The sequence below is a fragment of the Pinus tabuliformis genome, chromosome 1_2 (genome assembly GCF_031772625.1).
Source record: "Pinus tabuliformis cultivar Carrire ecotype Pingquan chromosome 1_2, CPIR1, whole genome shotgun sequence".
NCBI classification, from domain to species: Eukaryota; Viridiplantae; Streptophyta; class Pinopsida; order Pinales; family Pinaceae; genus Pinus; species Pinus tabuliformis.
The window spans coordinates 995,319,145-995,342,544 of NC_142298.1; the positions used below are offsets into that span (position 1 = coordinate 995,319,145).

Genomic DNA, 23,400 nt, shown 5'->3' on the forward strand with positions numbered 1-23,400 from the left:
GAACCTTCGCTATCTCCTCCTTGGCCTCACGGACTCCAACAGCCAGTCGGTGAATCTTTTCTGCTGTTGGTATTTCTGCTAGAACGGCCAACTCTGGCACGCTGCTACAGGCCTCCTCAAATGCTTGTTCCAATCCATGGGTTTGTGCAACCAGTTCGTCATGTTGCAGGTTGAGTTGTTCCATGTTTATCTTCTGCTCGCTCAAGACCTAGAGCGCGCGGCCATCCCTGGTGCGTAGCTCAGTAGTTACCCCATCCTGCAGCTGGTATAGGATTTCTCTCGGAAGGGCGGCTAAGTTCAACCCCAAGCCCTTCATTTTGCTTACTGTGGCCCTGTCACCATTAGTTGTTGCCACAAGCGTGCCTTTGGACAACAAAAAAGTATTAGCCATTCGAGCATGAAACGTTTGCTTGGATTTTGCTGATCCTACTGCAATGTATGGCGCCATCATACCTACCTTTGGGGGTCGCACCTGTAACTCCTGCAGCGGTGCTCTGAGCGCCCCCAACACAGCTGTCTGCTTCGTCATCAATTCCTCAAAGGTGTCCTTATTGACACGTGAACTGTTACGCCAATGTCAAAAAGGTCTCCCTCGGTGAGCATGATGGGATCTACGGAGGTTTTTGTCGCCTTCACCTTCTTCTGCGGAGCTGGTATCTCTGGGATGTGTAGCCTCTTAAGGTGGGTCGAGGCTGTATTGGTGTTCGTGTGTTCCTCTGTCCTGACTTCCTCCTCCGTGGACATTTCTGGGCCCTCCCCGGGCTCGTCTGTTGGCACTGTTTTCTGCACTGTTGCTGCGACTTCCTCAACATTTTTTTACGCCGCAGCAGCCAATGTTGCTTTGTGCCACGCCCTTATCTCTACAGCTGCTTTCTCCCTTTGCCTCTCTTCTGCCAGCTGTGTAACGCGGAGCTTGGCTTCCGCCTTCTTCCTCTGCGAGGCCTCTTTGTCTAACTCTCTCAAGTCAGTTGCGCACCACTCCAAAGGCCAGGACTCCAATACCGCGAATATCGCATCATCTGTTGCAATAAACAGGAGCTTCATTCACTTCCGCATGAGGTCTTTTCATGCCCAGATATACGAATTATGCATATCTGCCTTAAACACGGCCGAGATCTGTAAGTTGTTGTAGACGGTAGGGGAGAGACGCGGCGTTCAGTTTATCCACATGTAGATGCTCGCCTCCATGAGCACCTAAAATACCTTCACCTCGCGAATCTGTTTCCTGTCTTTGATGGCCCACAACGAGGCGTACCTCGCGGCCTCTGGTCAATCCTGCTCCTGGGCCTCCTTATAGTTAGTGAGAAATTCCTCGCAGAGGAATCTCGCCCAGTTAAATTGTACGCCCTTCGCGCATTGCTCAGCCAGTGCAACCACTGGTGCGGGGACTTCATCAGCGTGACATTTTCGCATCAGCTTGCCGGCCAGCAGCTGGGTGGCTACACGCACCCCCTTGTTTGAAATACTTGTGATGGCGTACTCTCGCTTCTTCTTTCCCAATTTGTACTTGGCCTTCATCACCTCTGCGAGGGCCAAGTCACCGCTCTTTCTCGCAATCGCCGTGGGGTCGCTTCCTTGGTAGGGCAGCTGAGTAACCCTATGAATTAGCGCGGCTGTTATGGGAATTGACTCTTCCAACCATAGATACCCATCGTGCACCAGGCACAGTAGCTGCCTGATGACGAAAATAGTAATAGGCACACGGTGATAGTGGGGTATCCATCGCAAATGGAGTAACCCGACCTTTTCTACGCCTCGCAACCATTTCTGGGGTTCCAAGATAGTCACCAACCCTTCTGAGTTCTGCTTCATCAAGCTGTCTACCGCTAGGTGCGAGATTTCTCACTGTCTGTGAGGTCCCATTCCTCAAACTTCAGCGTAGGCACTCTACCTAACGGTAGACCTTTAAAGGTGATTCCATCAGGGAGGAGCGGGGTCTGGTGCATACTCCTCATGGTAGCCAAGTCTTTAGGAACCTTTGCTTTACCCTTTCGTGGGGGAATGTACGCAAGAATCTTTACTGCAACAACCATGGGTGGTGCATTCTCCTCTTCCTCATCCTGCTATTCTATCTACGCGATGAGGTCCTGTAGATCCTCCTCCTCCTCATCTAATTCAACATTCACCGCCTTGCCCTTCTCTTCCATGGATAATCAGCCAAACCACGGATTTCGCGGGGACATCCGGACTGGTCCCTGCGCCTGCTTATCCTTTTTCGGCCTCGGTGTTCACGGAGATTTCGGAACCTCCGGCGCCACTCCTGCCTTTGCAGGATTGTTGTGACCCAACTCTGGCTGCGCAGCTTCTCCAGCAACATCCTCGGCAAATCTTACACCTGGCTTGGTTGCAGTCATCGTGTCTGTTCTAAAAATATCTCGTGGCGCACTTACAGGCTCTAAAATCGCTCGGTGCTCAACACTTTGCAATAGCTCAATTCTCAATAGACCAAGTGTTGTTTCGTGGCAGGTTCTTGCGGTTTTATAGCACTTTTCAAATTCAAATTCAATAGTTCCCCCCAAACCCTGATCATAAATGCTCCTTCGACGACAGATTTGCCAAAATATTATCCATAACTACTGTCTTAATTGTTCGCCGCTCGCTCCCTTTTTCCTTAATACCAACATCTCATCATGAATAGTGGCATCAACAGCCACTTCATACTTTATCCGTGCGGCAGCGCACCCCCCAATGCGTGGGGCGAACCCTGTGACATCCCATTTCTGTGCGCACCGTCGTCTCCGCGCACTTCCCCAACAGACTGATTTATAGTCTCGCGCTCTCTTTCAACTATCTGGAGCGGTGAGACTGTTCTTCCAACGGTTAGTCACGTGGTCACACCACCTGCTTGGAGCTCCATTTCATCCCCTCAAATGGTCCGCGAAACAGCCTTCATTGTTGTCACCTCGTGCGCTACTAGGTGTCGCACACTCTCTTGCTTTCTGCCCTGAGTAAGATGCGGCCTCAACCACGACATTACACTGACTAACTCTCGGCAGTACTCCTCCCATCCGTCCTTAGGGGTGTGTGCATCCGACTGCACTCTCCTAGGTTTCTTGTCAAGAAAGACTTCCTTTAGCTCACTTTCCAACTGCTTGACCTCTGTGTCCAACAACATGCTTTTCTTTTTCAGCAATACCCGGTTTTCTTCAAGTTCGCAAAGTTGTTGATCCCCTCGCCGAATAGCTTCCTGTAGACTTATGTACTCGTCTTCGCATATCAGTACGATTTCCTCTGCCATATCTTTACACACTATCCCTTCAACCAGTACTGTTTCATGCAGGATCTTTTGTGCTGGTTTCTCATAAATGTTGGTCCTTCCTTTATTTTGCAACCTTGGAATTGTCTCCGCGGCTAGGTTTTTGCACAGTGTTCTATAGGCCCATTGGACCACTGGAACGCATAGGTCCCAGTGGGTGCTTTGGACCTGGGGTACTTTTTTCACCGCTTCGCACACTTTTTGGAATGCTTCGCCTTGAATAGTGGGTAGCGCACCTCGCCGCTTCTGCCCTGGCATCCTATTCTAGCTTCCTACCTGGAGACTGGTATGTGCTGGGGCAACCTGCATGTTGTACGTTCGCACCCAACAGGAAAGGTGTGCATGCAAGCTGTCTTGTCCTTTACCACCGGTCCTCCTTAGCTGGGGTCTTCCAAATCATACGCGCATCATTCTGCTACACTCGCGCCAGGTCCCGAGATTCCCTTGATGCGTACCCCACCATTTTGCGGGCACAGCGCGTAGCACCCATTTCAACGCATCGAATCAGTGCTGTTAAGGTACCGCGTTCTCAAACTCATTCAGGAATTCCTCCACCGTGGTTAACCCATCATACTTTGGTAAGTCACACACCTCTGTAGTTACACAGTGCAGTGACTTCATCAGTGTATTGTAGTTTAGTGTTGTCACTTCATGTAGCTGATTTTGCCATCATCCTATTTCTTCATCGGAATCCGAGGTGGAGGAGCTTTCGCGCTCCCATGTAATCCTACCATCCGCGGTTGGATTCACCCAATCTTGCTCTTCCACCGTTATCTTATAGATACAATCGAGCTCATCATCACTCTCGTCATCGCGCACTAGTTCAGTGTAGCACGCACTTTCGGCCGAGTCGAGCGCTACTACAGCACGTAGCGCCTTTTCCTCAAAGATCATTTTACGCTTCTTCAAGTTTATGATATCATTCATATCGGTGGCCCAGTCTATGCCCAGTAGTGCAGGATAGGGATTTCTATCATCAACAATATCTATTACTTCAAAATCCGCGAGCACGCTCGCTCCTTCAATGTCCACTGTGATTCCTTGCAGTCTCCCCATTGGTATGATCTTCTGTTGATTGGCAAGGTGCAACTGAATAGGAGACCATTGCAACATGGGTTTTCCCATACGTTCCCATGTTTGTTTCGGGTGCATATTCGCATCCGATCCTAAGTCCAGAATTACCTGATCCATTTTGTATTCTTCGATTTGCACAGTCAACCGCATTTCTCTTCTAGTGCGCAGTGCATGTTTTCCAGCGTTGCGGACCACGCGCGGTTCTCTTGCTCCCATGCACCTAGTGATCAGCGCCTACAGTCCTTTCACTGCCTTGCTGTCATGTAGCAATTTCATGCATGTCTCCAGAAAAGTAATGAGCATTGAAGGATCCATCCCCGTTTCTTGTTAATCCTTTGTACTTGAAGTGGAGGCCTCCGTGAAGCTTTTCTTAGATTCCATAAAGGCTTCCTTCACGCATCCTAGATAAAATTCAGGTTCCTTTGCAGGAGCCTTGCGAACCCACATGCTCACTTCAGGTTATTTTCCCTTGTCCTCCCCTATCGTGAGACCGCTTCTAACCATCATGTTCACCGTTGGTTCTTCTTCGCGCGGTTCTGATCTCATCATCTGTACATTTTGGGTTGGGGGTGGCTGGAGTACCCCTTTGTCGCGCAACTTGGTTATCAATGTAAGACAGTTTTCGGTCTCATGATCAAACTAGCTACAGTATAAACATCATATTCTTGTGGGATTCATACAGTTGCGAGCATAGTGCCCAGGCCCTCCGCAATTGTAACAAATCAAATGTCTGTGACCCCTTCTGGGTCCCATTCTTTCTCGCCCTCTTCCACGTCCTTGGAATCCAGCGCACGGTATTTCTGCATTCGGGTCAAGGGCCCGCATTTCAGTATGCATTCTATATGCTGGGGTTCGTTCCATCATTAACTCATAACTTCTGCAAGCGCGCTCGTCATGCCCTACCGACCTACAAAAATTACAAAATAGCTGCTGGGACGTCTGCGTATATTTATGCGATAGATGATAATTGTCTGTATTATGTTTCCCCCCTATCTGACATATCGCGCACCACAAGGCAGGCGTTGCGCTGGGCCTTGCTTGTGCTTCAGGTCTTATTGGCATAGGCCCCCTCTGCTGCTGTGTAGTTCGCAAAAACAGGAAAGTGATCCTTATCGTGGCCCTGAATTTTACATTTTACGCACAAGACTTCCTCACGTACTTCTCATTGCGGTGTCCTTTCTTGCTTCAGGCTCTTCATTTCTAAACATAGATTTTGTAGCTACGTGTGAATCTGCTGGACTCCCAATGTAGGATCCTGTATCAGAGTCTCATGTAGTCTCATTGCCATTTCCAACGCTTCGGCTTGCGTGGTCAACTGTTGTTGCGACAACGCAGTCCTTAAGTGTGGTGAGAGCGATGATACAAACCATGCGCGATGCTGCGCATCTGTCAACATCATATTCGCTTCACGAATCGTACCCTTCAATCGATGATCTAGATCCCACGGGGTTGCGCCCGGGAGCATCGCGATCTCTTTAAACCTAATAATTGACTACGTTTTCTGACTTCGGCCTGCTGAACTCCCTGTTCAGGGCTATCTGAATCTCCACGATTCCTACATTCGGGTGACCATTTGAGTACTTAATATACCATGTAAATGCGCAGTCTTGTAATGCACTAACCAGCATGGCCTTTTTTATATTGTCCTCCACAACACCCTGGGCTTCCCATACTGCTCTTACAACGAACCAGAACTATTCTGGATCTTCATTTCCTACCACTTTGAATACTTGCAACTTGATCACGTTCGCCATATTGAATTGTGATGGTGGCAGAGGTGGGGTGGGAAACCTTCATGAGCTCTTCCTTGCTTTCTCTTCACGACGAAATCAAAGGGCTACTTTCTATCCCTGTGTTATCGTCGTTTCTATAGGCTCTTCCACTTCGCGTAGTCGCAAACATTAATTTATTCGCATAACCCGCTTTTTGCACAATAACATTTTTATGCAAGTATTCAAAGACCTTATGTACTTACCTCGGTGTCCCCTGAGGAAGCGTCGCTCTACCTTGTTGTAGCTGACAGTGGTGTCGACTGCGAACTTAGTGATGAATCCGCCTATAATTCGGTCATGCCAGTGGTCTACAGCGCGCGCGATCCTATCTTCCGAGGCTTCTAATCTGCGCACTAGTTCAGGAGTTCACACAATCGGTTTATCAAGCCTGCTTTCCCCTTGACTGTCTACTAACTTCGCGAGCCACTCATACAACTCCGATGGAAAGGAGGCAAAGAAAATTTCATGGATTTCTGTATACAGATAGTGCTCCAACCACTGTTCTTCAGATATCTGCGCGTTCCTGTTTTCCTGTGTCGCAAATTCGTGGATTCTTTTGTCCAACCACTCTTCAATTTCCTTCTTCGTTGGATTCTAGTGTTCTGACATTAGACATTCCTTATGTAGATCCCGATCCTAGCAACAGAACCATTTGTTGGCTTGTTGGGGCCTGACCCAAGTTCAGAAGTGATTAAGCCAAACAAATCCCGAAACTACCGGCCCTTTCGGCAACAATCCACGGTGCGCGCACTGAGGTATCACCCGAGGTAGTATGGGAGGGTGTTGGAACCAAGTTTCCGCACCCTTGGGATGTCTTGATGAAGTTTTTGGAGGTTTGCAGAATGAACCTGCGTGCTTACGCTGCTTCGCGCAGCTATCTATCCTTCGCAACCTGTGCTACTGCCTTCGCGCAGCTCTGCAAAGAGTGTGAAGAGATCCTGTCTTGATCGTTTATCCTTAGTGTACTTATTATGATGGTTTCTTAATTAAATTAAGTGGGCTCGATACTTTCATTCACCATTAACCATTTATATAGATGCGCGCAATCATAAGCAGTATAAGATGCATAAAATTAAACAGTAACATAGAGATACAGAATTCAGAATCAACTTATCTTTATTAATACTTTTCTCCAATTACAATCTTTACACCACCCTGCGCACTCAGTTGTAGGGGTCCGCGCACTCAGCTGCGGACTCTACTAGGCTTACACTCAGTATCAACATGCATTTGCACTCACATTCACTTTCAGTTGCCTGTTGGTGAGTCTGGCCAACCTTGGCGTGGACTCTGCCTCACCAAGAGCCTTACCAAGGTAGCGTTGCGCAATCTTGAGAAGGAAGGCTCTACCTTTCTCCCCATAAATGTGCATTTCTACCCAGCAACTACTCCCCGGGCCTGTTTTACACAATCCTGAGGGACAGTGACTGTTGGCCAAGAAATTTGCGCAATGCAGTCATTGAACCTGTAGCCATTTCTAGCTGAGATTGCGCATTGTGTAAGCCCGATAGTCAGCATCCAGAATAGACTGTGCATTGCACAGTTAAAACAATCAGTTAGTCTCCCAGCATCCTATATTGTGCTTGTGCAGTCTTGGCAGTCGGTCTCTCGACCGCCCGATCGTAAGTGCGCAACCTTCATGATCAGTCACACAGGTATGTTGCAAGTTAGTTCTCAAGTACATTTTGGTTTTCGACTGACAAATTGATTTCCATGAGTGTTGACATGTCCCCAGGTATTGCAGGTGCTCATCTGCCTCTTAGCAATGTAGGTACAATGGTTTCCAAGAGAGAATAGTCGAAGACATCGTTCAGAGCACAACTGGAGATGCAATCAATCAAGAATCTATGAGCTTGCATACTCATGGAGACATCAAGTTGTTCGTAGACAAGGACATCAAGATATAACAACAGAAGCATCATAGCAAGTAGCATCATGAACAATAGATGAAGGTAGGATATCGAATGCAGCAAATCTAAGAGGAAGATTGTTGACAATAAAGAGGCGAAACCAAGTTGTAAGATCAAGCAGATCCACTGATAATGAAAGCAAATTTGGAGATTCAGGCTATGAGGTGACGGTGTGACATGAAGGTTGCGTGAAGACAAAGAATGGAAAAAATAAGGAGTTGTATGTGCTGAAGTAGCAACTCAAGGAAGAACATGACGCTGCACAACAGATGAACGAGTTGCAGCAGGATCAATAACAACAGTGGGCGCAACGTGCACTCACAGATGAAACTGCGCCCGTACAAGTTAAAGATGCATCCTGACAGCTAACACAGAGTAGACATGGTGAGCAGTGTTGTTGATCACATGCAAGGGATTCAACAACATGCATTTCGTTGTGCGCACACATGCAATCCAACCCATTCAATACACTCACCAAGACGAAGACAAGAAGCAAGTCCAAGTGGAGTTGAACATGTACTTCGACAAGTTGATGCGCATGACCACCAACACACACTTGAATAATATCATGGACATTATCCATCAATGTGTTGCCGGTTTAGCCACACTAAGAAGACCATGTGCATGTTAGAAAATGAGTTGGATGAAGGGGTCGAACCAATGCACTAGTTGCAATGGAGGCAAGATTTTTCTTCAACAATATGTCACCATGAGGTGCATGCACACCATCACAGATGACCAAGCTTGGCATCAGCTCACCACCTTCACCATCACAAGCATGTCAAAGAGTTGGTCTCATCACAGCGAACCGAGTGTCAGTGATGTCTTGCAAGGCTTGCTCAAGCCATGTTGTCTCACATGAGTACATGTGCATTGTAATGTTGAGTCATGTCAAGTGTCAATAGTTGGATGTAACCGTAATAGAGTAGGTGAAGAGTCACGAGGGTAGTTGAATTGTCACAAATGGGAATGTCAAGGGCCACCCCACCTTTTGTTATAAATAATCGCTCATAAATCATTGTATAGGATTTTGGTCAGCTAAGCTTATGATAAGACTATCTTGGAAAGAGGTTGGACAATATTGTAAGGTAGCTTGGCTTCTCCACTGCATGGAGCTAGTTCATCTCTTTGGAGGAGCAAGCAGATGTGGCTGTAACATTTCACTATTGGGGCTAGCGGGTTTACATGGATGTATTTTATGATTGGGACTTACACTTCTTTATATAATAAGAGCCAACATGTTTTCACACATGTATTGTATCTCTTGTAAGACTGATCGTTAACACTTGTAGTGCATGTTGCTTCAACCTGTGTTCTACATCTGAATTGATTCATTTGTTGTAATGCATAATATATTAATGGAAATGTGTTGTATATGCTATTAATTCTATCTCATCCATGTTGACTACTCTGCTGGACATCAGACAGACCTTTCACATGAACCTTGTTGTAACAATTGTTGCACTCGTTCAGACTGATATGTGAATTCTATACATGTTATCTTACCTTGTATGTTGTGACTATTGCATCCGAGTGGACTGCTCCGGCAAAAGTTGTGTATGTCTTGTGTTTTGTGTGTTCCTAGGTGAGTTGGGATTGATTGAAACTCACCTTCACCCTCATCTCAACCCACCTATGTTAGAACCTCTCATGGACCTTCCTTGACTCATTGCAGCGGTCATGCCCTTGCTACTAACAAAGTTATCTTACTTTCCTCTGTGCGACATCACGGTCAAGGCATTACTATATGACCCACTGTTGGGACTCCTACACCAAATGGTCTGAGGTCTACTTGGGACTTCTTAGCGGGGAGATCCCCTTACATGTTGGTGGGTCCAACACTTTCAACACATCTAATTGGGATAATTCAATTGGAATTAAATTAATGCTGCGATGGTTATTTTCTGCTCCCAAATTTGATATGAGAAGTGAGGATTTGTGATAATTAATTAACATCATAAAGGCCTTCCCAAATAAAAAGAGTGTGGTTACTCTATTGAAAAATGTTTTAAAAGTTATAATAAAAATTAAATGTTGAAAACACTTAGAACTTAAATAATATTAAAGTCATACTAAATTCATTATCTAAAGTTATTAACTCCAATGACTTTATTATTGTCTATGCCCATGTTCACTATGGGCATGATGCTTATGGTTGATTATGGGTATATTGGGCATGATGTCTATGGTTAATTATAGGCATGTTGAACATAATGCCTATGGATAATCATGTTTGAACATGATGTCATGTGTTAATGTATAATTAATATATCACTAGCACAACCAAATTAGTAAATGTGGTTGATATACGTTGTTCGCCATCATTTCATATGGCAATTGACATAAAAAAGGTGGAAAATGTTGTTCATCGACGTATATCAACCACATTTACTAATGTGGTTGTGCTAGTTGACGATTTTCGCTGTTAGCAAGGATTAGTTGGCTATGGTTGACTATGGCTAAATTTGTTAAGGAGCATTTATTATGGTTAATATATAATTAACTATGGATGATACCAATCATAGGTGACTATGGAGTTGGTTTCTACTCAATATTTTTGTGCCCTAGACATCTATCAGCACTTCTTGTTTTTTGTATGTAGCCCTGGTATGAATGTGGTATTATAAATATGTTCTTTGTCCAATTATTATACACAGGGAGGTAATGTCAATCTCAATTTTTTTGCCTCCATAGGATACGCTTTAAGCAGTTGTAGGAAAACATTGAGATTAACACCTCGACAAATTTGATATCTCCGGGCATGTAACAGATCAGACAAATCTCTGCCAGTTTACATAACCTTAAATACCACCAGTTTAATGATCTCCAGAAGTCCCAAAGGGTTGGGAAGTGTGTTTGAAAATGTGGAACATTGGTTGAACATGTTTATATGATGATGCACCATCATCTGCTTGCCTGCACTACATATATGGCAACTTCTCTTTGTGAGGGGAATTTTTTATAACATTCCACTAGTTAGTATTCTTCTGATCAAAGAAAGTTGGTTGTGGCGTATGCATATTCCCAAAGCTTATTTTCATTAGTTGGTGCACCCAAAGAAATGAAGTGCATTCTATAGCTCAGGTGAGGGCGAGATAATTCATTAAATCTTTCTATTTGTGTGTACCTCTATGCAGCAGAGTATTGAATTTAGACAACATATTGGGTGCATTGGATGTGGACAATAACATAGACCCATCTAAACCCAGGTCGGATGTGCACCTCAAGGTTGTGAAGATTGAGGATGCATCTCCTGACTTCACAACTTGGGACAAAATATTAGAATTGAACCCATAGTTAGATGGATCTATACTAGTTTTAGTCATGGCCAGAGATTCAAGAAGTGAGCTCAGATCAAATCAGGGTGAAGTGATCCATCAATTCGGTGATCCATTAATTCCCTACCTGACCTCTAAAAGAGAAAAGACTTGTGCCATTCCTTTTTGTGTGTGTACATGTGTATAGAAGCTAGATGCATTAAGTCTATAAAATCTAGATGGTGCCTGGATGCATTGTGTTTGTGCAAAATGGCCTATATATATGAAATATTGGGATGGACATACGTGACATTGGGCTTGGCTATCTGAAGATGCATATCAGATCTGGGTTAATAACTTAATATAGGTCTTCCCTAGTAAAGTTTCTTGAATATATTTGTGGATGTGTTAGTTAAGGCAGAATACATATGATTCATAAGCGCACTAACATCTAAAAACAAACCAAAATCTAACCAACAAGGAAATCCCATGCAAAGAATGGTTTGAGACTTACCGTTCGCAACACCATGTGCAATCCTTACCCTGGAAATCGAGTACCCTTCCATATTTTGCATCCATAAACTACAATAGATTGCCGTTGTGTGAAAAATCATACACAATAAAGCACTCGCCTCTACCTCTAGAAAAACAAAATCCTCTCAACCTCACCACATTTTCATGCCCAAGTAGCAAAAGAGTCTTGAGACACTCTTGGAATTCTAATTCCTCCATCTTGCAACTCATTTTACTAATGCTTTTGATGACCACAAAAGACCCGTCCCTTAATACCCCCTTGTAAGCAGCACAATAGTTGTTTTTCCCCAACAGATTCTTTTTCAAAGAAATACTGTGTTGCAGATTCAATTTTTTCAAGGTTAAATCTGGAGCTCTAGAAGGGTTCACATCTTGTTCCATCATCTGCCAAATGATTCCAACCAATAGTTATGAAACGGGTAATTCTTGGTAATCAAATCACGATACAAGAGTGAACTAATTAAAGGAAAATAAGAGATTAATATATTATAAATTTCTAATCTTATACGGTATAGTACACAAACAAAGAACTATAATATAACTGAGAGAACCCACTCACTTATATCATTTAAGCCAAAATATATAGTAGTAATAGAGGAATAAAAACCCTGATAAGGGGTAACTCTCTTCAAAAGTAAAACAAAAGAATAGTGATGCCAAGTGTATACATTTAGACAGAGTAACTAAATTATGCAACCAAAAAAATACCATTCTGACTTCTTGAAAAACTGTGGGCCAAGAAGTATGGCTTAATTACAATATATCTTGACAATATGCAGGGCATGAATTGCCTGAATATAAGAAAAATATAACCAAATAAAGTGGCAAGCTTGCGTGACCATGCATAACATACAAAACACTTTCTTAATAAGAATCTGGATGAAGATCTTGAAAATTAAGCTCCCAGGTAAGGGTACAACCCTTGGTTAGCATTGTGCCAAATAGTTAAAATATTGAAAAATATTTGCATAATTTAAACATCAAAATTCATAAACTGAAATCCACTTTCGAAATAGTTAATTTGTTTTCTTGGTTAAATGTTGACATCTGTATAATCTATACAGGAAGAAAAAAAGGTATTTGAATTTCAAATTAAAGGATTTGAAGGATCCCTAAGCGTTAATGAATGTTTCAAGTAATGCAAAACCTTTTACACATGGATATGGATCTTTAACCAAAAGACCAAACAGAGATGTTTGGAAGAATCCACATTCTAAAATTGCCATGCTTGATCAAGTGAACTGAAGTAGTCATCATTGCTTCTTGTCATCAATCCAAGCGAGTTTCTGTAGTACAACACTGATAGGAAGCCTTTGAGCAGCAACCTCACTGGTGCAATCCAATGCAATGCGTGCTAAATTAGAAGCCTCTTCTTTTGTGTACTCCTTCCCGAGAGTTATATCAATGAATTCATCTGGCCTCCCAGATTGTACAAGAGGCCTTATTCAAGAAGAGTTTATCCTTTTTTCTCCAATGAAAAGATTTAGCAGTATGATTCCAAAAGCATACACATCACTTTCCTCTGTAAGATGACCAACTGTGGTGTATTCTGGGGCCAAATATCCCATTCCTGCAAAAGATTTTAGGATTGAATACACTATGTCATCCGCTAAAATTTTATGCAGACCGCAAACTGAAAGAAGAGGATTTAAGTGTTGATCAAGAAGAATCTTCTCAGCTGAGATGTTTTGATGCACAACAACTTTTCTTATGCCTTCATGCAGATACTCAATGCCTATGCAGACTGATACCAGAAAACAAAACCAAATAGCGAGTGACTATCAACATAAATAAACGATAGGCTTAAAATATACCATACCAATGATCTATCTATCTCATTTACAAGTTATTTTATCAAAACATGTTCGTTTCCTGGAGAATTTTGATTAGAAATGCAGGCAATACTCCAAATACTTAAATGTGGGTATGTTTTCCATGAACCTATGGAGTTGGTTGCTGCTCAATATTTTTGTGCCCTAGAGATCTATCAACACTTATTGTTTTTTGTATGTAGCCCTGGTGTGAATGTGGTATTATAATTATGTTCTTTGTCTAGTTATTATATACAGGGAGGTAATGTCAATCTCAATTTTTTTGCCTCCATAGCATACGCTTTAAGCAGTTGTAGGAAAACATTGAGATTAGCACCTCGAGAAATTTGATATCTCTGGGCATGTAACAGATCGCACAAATCTCTGCCAGTTTACATAACCTTAAATACCACAAGTTTAATGATTTCCAGAAGTCCCAAAGGGCTAGGAAGTGTGTTTGCAAATGTGGAACAATGGTTGAACATGTTTATAGATGATGCACCATCATCTGCTTGCCTAAACTGCATATGTGGCAACTTCTCTTTGATAGAGGAATTTTGTATAACATTACACTAGTTAGTATTCTTATGATCAAAGAAAGATGGTTGTGGCTTATGCATATGCCCAAAGCTTATTTCCATTATTTGGTGCACCCAGAGAAATGCAGTGTGTTCTACAGCTCAGGTGAGGGTGAGATAATTCATTAACTCTTTATGTTTGTGTGTACCTCTATGCAGCAGAGTATTGAATTTAGACAACATATTGGGTGCATTGGATGTGGACAATAACATAGACCCATCTAAACCTAGGCTGCATGTGCACCTCAAGGTTGTGAAGATTGAGGATTCATCTCCTGACTTCACAACTTGGGACAAAATGTTAGAATTGAACCCAAGGTTAGATGGATCTATATTAGTTTCTAGTCATGGCTAGAGATTCAAGAAGTGAGCTCAGATCAAATAAGGGTGAAGTGATCCACCAATTCGGTGATCCATCAATTCCTTACCTGACCTCTAAAAGAGAAAATATGTGTGCCATTCCTTTTTGTGTGTGTACATGTGTATAGAAGCTAGATGCATTAAATCTATAAAATCTAGATGGTGCCTGGATGCATTGTGTTTGTGCAAAATGGCCTATATATATGAAATATTGGGATGGACATACACAACGTTCGGCTTGGCTATCTGAAGATGCATATAAGATCTGGGTTAATAACTTAATACAGGTCTTCCCTAGTAAAGTTTCTTGAAGATATTTGTGGATGTGTTAGTTAAGGCACAATACGTATGATTCATAAGCGCACTGACCTCTGAAAACAAAACAAAATCTAACCAAAAAGGAAATCCCTTGCAAAGAATGGTTTGAGACTTACCTTTCGCAACACCATGTGCAATGCTTACCCTGGCAAGCTAATTGAGTACCCTTCCATCTTTTGCATCCAGAAACTGCAATATATTGTCGTTGGGTGCAAAATCATACACAAGAAAGCACTCGCCTCTACCTCTAGAACAACAAAAGCCTCTTAACCTCACCACATTTTCATGCCCAAGTAGCAAAAGAGTCTCGAGACCCTCTTGGAATTCTAATTCCTCCATCTTGCAGCTCATTTTACTGATGCTTTTGATGACCACAAAAGACCCATCTCTCAATATCCCCTTGTAAGCAGCACAATAGTTGTTTTTCCCCAGTAGATTTTTTTCAGAGAAATACTGTGTTGCAGATTCAATTTCCTCGAGGTTAAATCTGGAGCTCTGGAAGCGTTCACATCCTATTCCATCATCTACCAAAGGATTCCAACCAATAGTTATGAACCAGGTAATTATTGGTAATCAAATCATGATACAAGAGTGAACTAATTAAAGGAAAATAAGAGATTAATATATTATAAATTTCTAATATTATACGGTATAGTACATAAACAGAGAACTATAATATAACTGAGAGAACCCACTCACTTATATCATTTAAGCCAAAATATATAGCAGTAACAAAGGAATAAAAACCCTCAGAAGGGGTAACTCTCTTCAAAAGTAAAACAAAAGAACAGTGATGCCAAGTGTATACATTTAGACAGAGTAACTAAATTATGAAACCAAAAAAAAATACCATTCTGACTTCCTGAAAAACTATGAGCCAAGAAGTATGGCTTAATTACAATATATCTTAACAATATGTAGGGCATGAATTGCCTGAATATAAGAAAAATACAACCAAATAAAGTGGCAAGCTTGCATGACCATGCATAACATACAAAACATTTTCTTAATAAGAATCTGGATGAAGATCTTGAAAATTAAGCTCCTAGGTAAGGGTACAACCCTTGGTTAGTGTTGTGCCAAACAGTTAAAATATTGACAAATATTTGCATAATTTAAACATCGAAATTCATAAATTGAAATCCACTTTCGAAATGGTTAATTTGTTTTCTTGGTTAAATGTTGACATCTGTATAATCTATACAGGAAGAAAGAAAAGGTATTTGAATTTCATATCAAAGGATTTGAAGGATCCCGAAGTGTTAATGAATGTTTCAAGTAATGCAAAACCTTTTACACATGGATATGGATCTTTAACCAAAATACCAAACAGAGATGTTTGGATGAATCCACATTCTAAAATTGCCATGCCTGATCAAGTGAATTGAAGTAGTCATCATTGCTCCTTGTCATCAATCCAAGCGAGTTTCTGTAGTACAACACTGATAGGAGGCCTTTGAGCAGCAACCTCACTGGTGAAATCCAATGCAATGCGTGCTAAATTAGAAGCCTCTTCTTTTGAGTACTCCTTTCCAAGAGTTATATCAATGAATTCATCCGGCCTCCCAGATTGTACAAGAGGCCTTATTGAAGAAGATTTTATCCTTGTTTCTCCAATGAGAAGCTGTAGCATTATGATTCCAAAAGCATACACCACTTTCCTCTTTAAGACGGCCAATTGTGGTGTATTCTGGGGTCAAATATCCCATGCCTGTAGAAGATTTCAGGATTGAATACACTATGTCATCCGCTAAAATTTTATGCAAACAACAATATGAAAGAAGAGGATTGAAGTGTTGATCAAGAAGAATCTTGTCAGCTGAGATGTTTTGATGCACAACAACTTTTCTTAAGCCTTCATGCAGATACTCAATGCCTACGCAGATTGATACCAGATAACAAAACCAAACAACAAGTGACTATCAACATAAATAAACGACAGGCTTAAAATATACCATACCAATGATCTATCTATCTCATTTACAAGTTATTTTATCAAAACATATTCGTTTCGTGGAGAATTTTGATTAGAAATGCAGGAAATACTCCAAATACTTAAATGTGGTTATGTTTTCCATGAACGTATAGAGTTGGTTGCTGCTCAATATTTTTGTGCCCTAGACATCTATCAACACTTCTTGTTTTTTGTATGTAGCCCTAGTGTGAATGTGGTATTATAAAAATGTTCTCTGTCTAGTTATTATATACAGGGAGGTAATGTCAATCTCAATTTTTTTGTCTCCATAGGATACGCTTTAAGCAGTTGTAGGAAAAAATTGAGATTAGCACCTCGAGAAATTTGATATCTCCAGGCATGTAACAGATCGGACAAATCTCTGCCAGTTTACATAACCTTAAATACCACCCGTTTAATGATATCCGGAAGTCCCAAAGGGCTGGGAAGTGTGTTTGAAAATTTGGAACATTGGTTGAACATGTTTATATGATGATGCACCATCATCTGCTTGCCTGCACTACATATGTGGCAACTTCTCTTTGCGAGGGGAATTTTGTATAACATTTCACTAGTTAGTATTCTTATTATCAAAGAAAGCTGGTTGTGGCTTATGCATATGCCCAAAGCTTATTTTCATTAGTTGGTGCACCCGGAGAAATGTTATGCGTTCTACAACTCAGGTGAGGGTGAGATAATTCATTAACTCTTTTTGTTTGTGTGTACCTCTATGCAGCAGAGTATTGAATTTAGACAACATATTGGGTGCATTGGATGTGGACAATAACATAGACCCATCTAAACCTAGGTCGGATGTGCACCTCAAGGTTGTGAAGATTGAGGATGCATCTCCTGACTTCACAACTCGGGACAAAATGTTAGAATTGAACTCAGAGTTAGATGGATCTATACTAGTTTCTAGTCATGGTCAGAGATTCAAGAAGTGAGCTTAGACCAAATGAGGTTGGGGTGATCCATAAATTCAGTGATCCATCAATTCTTATATATTTGTGTGTTTGCATTAAATCTAGATGGCAAAGTAGCAGCGCAAGTTTAGTTCTAATGAGAGTGAGAGTGATCCATCAATTTTGTAAGCGAGTCTGCCTTCCATACCTGACCTCTAAAAGAGAAAAGACTTGTGCCATTCCTTTTTGTGTGTGTACATGTGTATAGAAGCTAGATGCATTAAATCTATAAAATCTAGATGGTGCCTGGATGCATTATGTTTGTGCAAAATGTCATATATATATATATATATATATATATATATATATATATATATATATATATATATATATATATATATATATATATATATATATATATGAAATATTGGAATGGACATAAGCGATGTTGGGCTTGGCTATCTAAAGATGCATATTAGATCTGGGTTAATAACTTAATACAGGTCTTCCCTAGTAAACATTGACATCTGAAAAAAACCAAAAGCTAACCAACGAGGAAATCCCCTGCAAAGAACGGTTTGAGACTTACCTTTCACAACACCATGTGCAATCCTTGCCCTGGCAGGCCAATCGAGTACCCTCCCATATTTTTCATCCAGAAACAACAATAGATTGTCGTTGGGTGCAAAATCATACACAAGAAAGCACTCGCCTCTACCTCTAGAACAACAAAAGCCTCTTAACCTCACCACTCTACCTGATATCACCATCGCCACTATGTAGGAATCTACCCCTATGCAATATAAAAACTTCACTGCATGAAGCAAAAAAGATAGATCAAACATAGGAATGAATTATAATATGTATAATTTTAGAACTCGTAATAAAGATTGTTTCCTCCAAAACATTGTATCGGACAAGCGATACCATCACAAAACAGGGAAAGTTTTGGTCCTAAATGTTATAGAGAAAATTTCAAAGTCAGAGAGACGGCATGCAAATTAAAAAGCAAAGGAAAAAAATTTCTTACAGTTAGCCATTGTGCTCTCAGCTCGTCTGCGACACACAAGAGCTGACGAGCTCAACTGGCTCTTTGAATTCTGGAATGGATATTTTACTCTTTAGTGCACAAAGAGAATTTAATTTACAATTATACTTCAATCTCCTGGAGATTCAAATTCAATTCAGCCTCCAACCTTTAGAACTTTACAATTTCACATGTACAACACACACAAGATGTATGATATATTCAGTTACACCGAAAAGCAGCGATAGCTAACCCTAACCAAGTCGTTGTACACCAATAAGAGAAGTATAACCTGCAATGACCAAAGAGGGTATATTAGTGATGTAATTTAGCATTAAAAGGAAACAAAGATCTTAAAAAACTAAAAATAAAAACACCTCCATGTGGGCCCTCCCATGAGCGCCACATGCTTCACCTCCTTCTCCATGGCATAGCATGCAGGGCCTAAACCACGCCACTTAACATTGTATCATGGTCATATGTCAATACAGGAGGCAGAAGGATAATCCAACAGCCCACTGCACGTGCATCAATTTCAACTTCATGGCCTTTTGCAATTTGTCTCATCTAGCTACCAACACTCCCGAATGAGCAGATAGATACAGGCAAGATGGGCTGAGTTGAACGAACTAGGTTGTGCAGAGGGCGGAGGGAGAGGTTCAGAATCCCAGGGACTGGAACTATTCATTTGTCTCATTTTCAGAAACCCAGGAACCAGTCATTCATCTCGTCTCTAGTAGATGTGATAGAGAGAACCAGACCTTGCTACCGAATGCTACCAAACCTTGGTTATGTATTTTGCCTAATATAGAAAGATGTGGAACAAAGACATCATATTATATACGCGCCAGGTTCTCTTATGGACGCTAGCCAAGCAACAGAGGTGGGCTTCCGCTCGGATCGATCCTCAATGAAACAAGTTGCCCCCGAGAAAAGAGAGAGACATGCATTAAGGTTCGAAGCTAGTGGGACAAGGAAACAGAAGTGAAAAAAAGGACAGAAGGGATCGGAGACAACAACAAATACCACCCTGAATCCATTATGCTCTCTACAAAGAAGATATCTATACACGCGCTGCTTAGATGAACAAAGACAAAGTGAAGATAAGTAGAGCAAGGAAGTGAAAGGAGCGTACTGCCTAGTCCCAATGAATGAGGACGAAGTTGCGCCTTGACGTCTAGCCCAAAAGTATTGATTGAGTCAGAAGGATTGAGAAACATTAAAGATTTGCCTCGCGGTTCAACCTCATGGCCTTCTGCGCTAGTAAGTATTTTCTTCTTTTATTCACCAATGAAATATTGTTGCGGGCATGGCAAGGCTGGCAGCTCCATAAATCAAGCGATCCTTAACTGAATAAACCCAGGCCTATATGGATGGAAGGGGAGCCGTGGCGTTCTAAAATATAATTCAGCATGCTCCCAGACACGCTTAGTACGAAAGGTGATAGAAACCTCCTCTTCTGCTTGGACATATGGAAGTTACGCTTCTGCCTCTTCTGCCTGGACAGATGGAAGTTACGCTTCTGCCTAGGCAGACGGAAGTTACGGCGGAGGCTGCAAATAGGGAAACTCGTAGCTCGCCAACAACAACGTCGTGACTGTGTCAATTCACCATCTCAATTCGGTGCACTGACCTTAATGTGCCTCAGGTTGTTGCAAGATGTGTTTTGTTGCAAGCTGTGTACCCTTCCTATGGTTCACCATCACATCGAAACCTGCCTTTGCCACTGGACAGACATGCATTCACATGCAATATATATGTGGGGTGTAATCGCCATGTGTTGCAGCAGGTTAGGGACCTGCTATGCTTATATGTTGGTATATACCAAGGTGTTCCTGAATGTTGAGATAAATTTTAATGCCCTCCAATAATGCTAACATTAGTTTGGGTTGCATGGAATAACAATTTGAAAATATCAAACAAACAAAAATATAACGTATTGTTTTCGCTTCGGCTTAGCTTCAGTTTTTTGGGAAGAGGCCAAATAACATGAAAAATCAACATCTCTCTCAAAACTTTGTTTATAGCTAATGAGCGGGGAATAAAACTTTGTTTATAGCTAATGAGCCAGGAATAAAAGCAGCTCAAATAATGCTATATTCTTCGCTTCCAAATACTATAGTCCATCCATGGACTACAGGGACTAATAAGAAATTGAAATAAATTTTGTAAAACATGTGTGAAAGGTAAAAAGTTTTTTTTACATGAGAAAGATGGTTGAATTCACCTGATTAAAGGAGAATATAATGTTTATTTTTTATTTTTTTAAATGTAATTAGGGATAGATTCAATCAATTGTGGCTTATCCCTGCTTTGAGGCTTTCAGACTGTGGCTACCCCTCTTGTCGTAGCATGACCTTTGGCCACAAACAGACCCAAATAAAAAATGTTTTATGTTGTTTCGCCGTTATTTCCCTACGTTGAGAATATATCGTTATGAAGCACAAGATAGGAACTGGTTCCAAACTTTTACCGTCGACTCAATAAATGGTTTATTCTGAATGTCTTTCATGTAAACATATAATGTTAAATGGTTGGTAATAATCGATTCTTTTAACGAAGCGGACAAGGACATGTATGTTCCAAGTCACGCATGCAAAAATTGGGATACTGTGATAACTTGAAAGGCTCACTTATTTAAATAAGTTCTTTACGGCCACATGGAAAACCTGTGATATGAAAGAATGCACGGCCTTTTGTTGTTTATCTTCACAGATTTATTGTTATGATCAGAGTAACTTGTTTTCGAAAGATCAAACAATATTTGAACGCTCCACAACATTCTAAAAACAAAGGAGAGACAGAGATCTATATCAGGCACATTGTCATATTATAATAACACAGAAATTACAACGAGATTCATCAGCAACTGAACAATTTGGACACAGCATAGATACTCATGTGCCCTTATTATTATAAAGTAATACTGCTGCAGTCATAAACCCGGTGCACAGGCAATGCAAGCCATGACCATCGGTACCTAGATAATAGAGTTGACTAAGCGGTTAAAGGTTGATGGGCACGCCCATCCAATGCTGCAAGCATCTGCGTTGCAGGGGTCGCCACACGATTCACTCCAAACAACCTTCTCCACGTAACTGTTATAAGGATAATCCGAGGGCACCTTCAGAATTTGGTTCTCCCTGGGCATCCAGCAATTACACGCCCCCGTGTCAAAGTTCACTACCGTGGCTTTGTATTCATACACAACTCCCTTGTCCAACGTCTGTTTTAGGGAAAAAAATATTAGTGAAAGAGAAGAAACCACACATATAGTATAAATTCAAGATATCATTCCATAAAGACTCAGAAAAATGATCCAATCCCACTGAGCCTTATCCAAACCCAAATTGTGAAATGCAGGTGTCTGCCAAAAGTTCAGTTAAAGCTTATCTAATATGATCACAACATAACATACCACACTGTAAGCCCAAACATTCCCGGTCGTCCATGTCATATTTTCGGCCTCAGAAGGTGTCCAGTTGCTAAGCTCGGTCCCGTTGCCTACGATTTTAATGACTTGGCCATATTGGGCGCGTTGGGTAAGCACAAATGTAACGCCCACTTTGTCACCCTGCACAAATTCATCCATAGACAAACGCATTAATATATGATATAATTCCAACATTTTCTATGTAGTACAGGAACAATACTGAAATACCCTAAATAAACTATTGTTATAAGATATTAATAGCTTACCGAAGCCGAGATGGCAAGAAGACCTGCAAACCCGACTAGAATTAGCAGTAAACGAAGACTGAAAGGAAGGGTTGCCATCCCTGATACTCAAACAGCTTAGTGACCTCTAACTTGTAAGTAAAGCAAATCATACACTGAGCTCCTGTGAATTGAAATGGCGAAGGGTGAAGACATTATATAGAGGGCGAGACTCTATAATTGAGCCGACGATAAAGACATTCAGTCCTGCCATGTTGCTCTCAACCAACCTATCTTATCCACAGCTCCAAATTCATGTGGTACATTCGAGTGGAGGAAATAAAAAAAGATGACCAAATTAAATCAAATTACAGATGACTTTTCACAGACCAATGGGCCTTCTGAATAATCTGCTTCCACCATGAAAACGCAAGATAAGCAGTCTCATTCATATGTGGTAAAAGAACACGCCTTTGTTGTTTAATATCCACGTTCATAGCTTTATCACCACGATGATATTCGTAGCATATTCTTTCTATCCCATGGATCTTATATTTCAATCAGCGTAGTTGTAGTGTTATATCCATAAACATAGCATGGATTGCATAGAACTTTAATTTACATGGATCTTCATGGATGGTTGTAGTCACATTGCATCTTATTGCTTGGACTTTTGGTGGATATTTTGCACTTTGTCTCTTATAATGTCCTGATGCATGCAGAAGCCGTGCTTGTATCCTTCCAACACAAACGATAGTCCCCAATCTTTTTTTTGGCAAACGTGGAAAATTAAAACCATATGCATATGCATGATGCATGCATACATATATAAAATTTAAATTTAACAATTTTCTGTAAATTGATATTGGTGAGGCTAGAAGCCGTGCTTGTATCCTTCCAACACAAACGATAGTCCCTCATATGCATTTTTTTGTTGGTAAACGTGGAAAATTAAAAATTGATATTGGTGAGGCTAGAAGCCGTGAT

General features: G+C 41.3%; 1 protein-coding gene and 1 pseudogene across 1 annotated transcript; both read right to left on the reverse strand.

The window, feature by feature from the left end:
- Positions 1 to 13,056: 13,056 nt before the first annotated feature.
- On the reverse strand, positions 13,057 to 18,499 carry LOC149209407 (proline-rich receptor-like protein kinase PERK8; annotated as a pseudogene).
- A 3,066-nt stretch (positions 18,500 to 21,565) lies between these two features.
- On the reverse strand, positions 21,566 to 22,612 carry LOC149209408 (glucoamylase-like). The gene is made up of 3 exons (XM_089396365.1): positions 22,456 to 22,612; positions 22,175 to 22,330; positions 21,566 to 21,982 (listed from the first exon to the last, which is right to left on the reverse strand). Exons 1-3 carry the CDS (start codon positions 22,531 to 22,533, stop codon positions 21,737 to 21,739), a joined length of 480 nt encoding a protein of 159 aa, XP_089252491.1. The 5' UTR covers positions 22,534 to 22,612; the 3' UTR covers positions 21,566 to 21,736.
- Between the last annotated feature and the right edge of the window lie 788 nt (positions 22,613 to 23,400).

Excerpts from the sequence above, each read along its gene's own strand:
- LOC149209408 (XM_089396365.1), bottom strand. The coding sequence starts at position 22,533 with ATGGCAACCCTTCCTTTCAGTCTTCGTTTACTGCTAATTCTAGTCGGG. Across the intron at positions 22,331-22,455 it reads TTCTTGCCATCTCGGCTTCG|GGTGACAAAGTGGGCGTTAC; the intron begins GTAAGCTATTAA and ends GAATTTGTGCAG. Across the intron at positions 21,983-22,174 it reads ATGTTTGGGCTTACAGTGTG|ACGTTGGACAAGGGAGTTGT; the intron begins GTATGTTATGTT and ends TCCCTAAAACAG.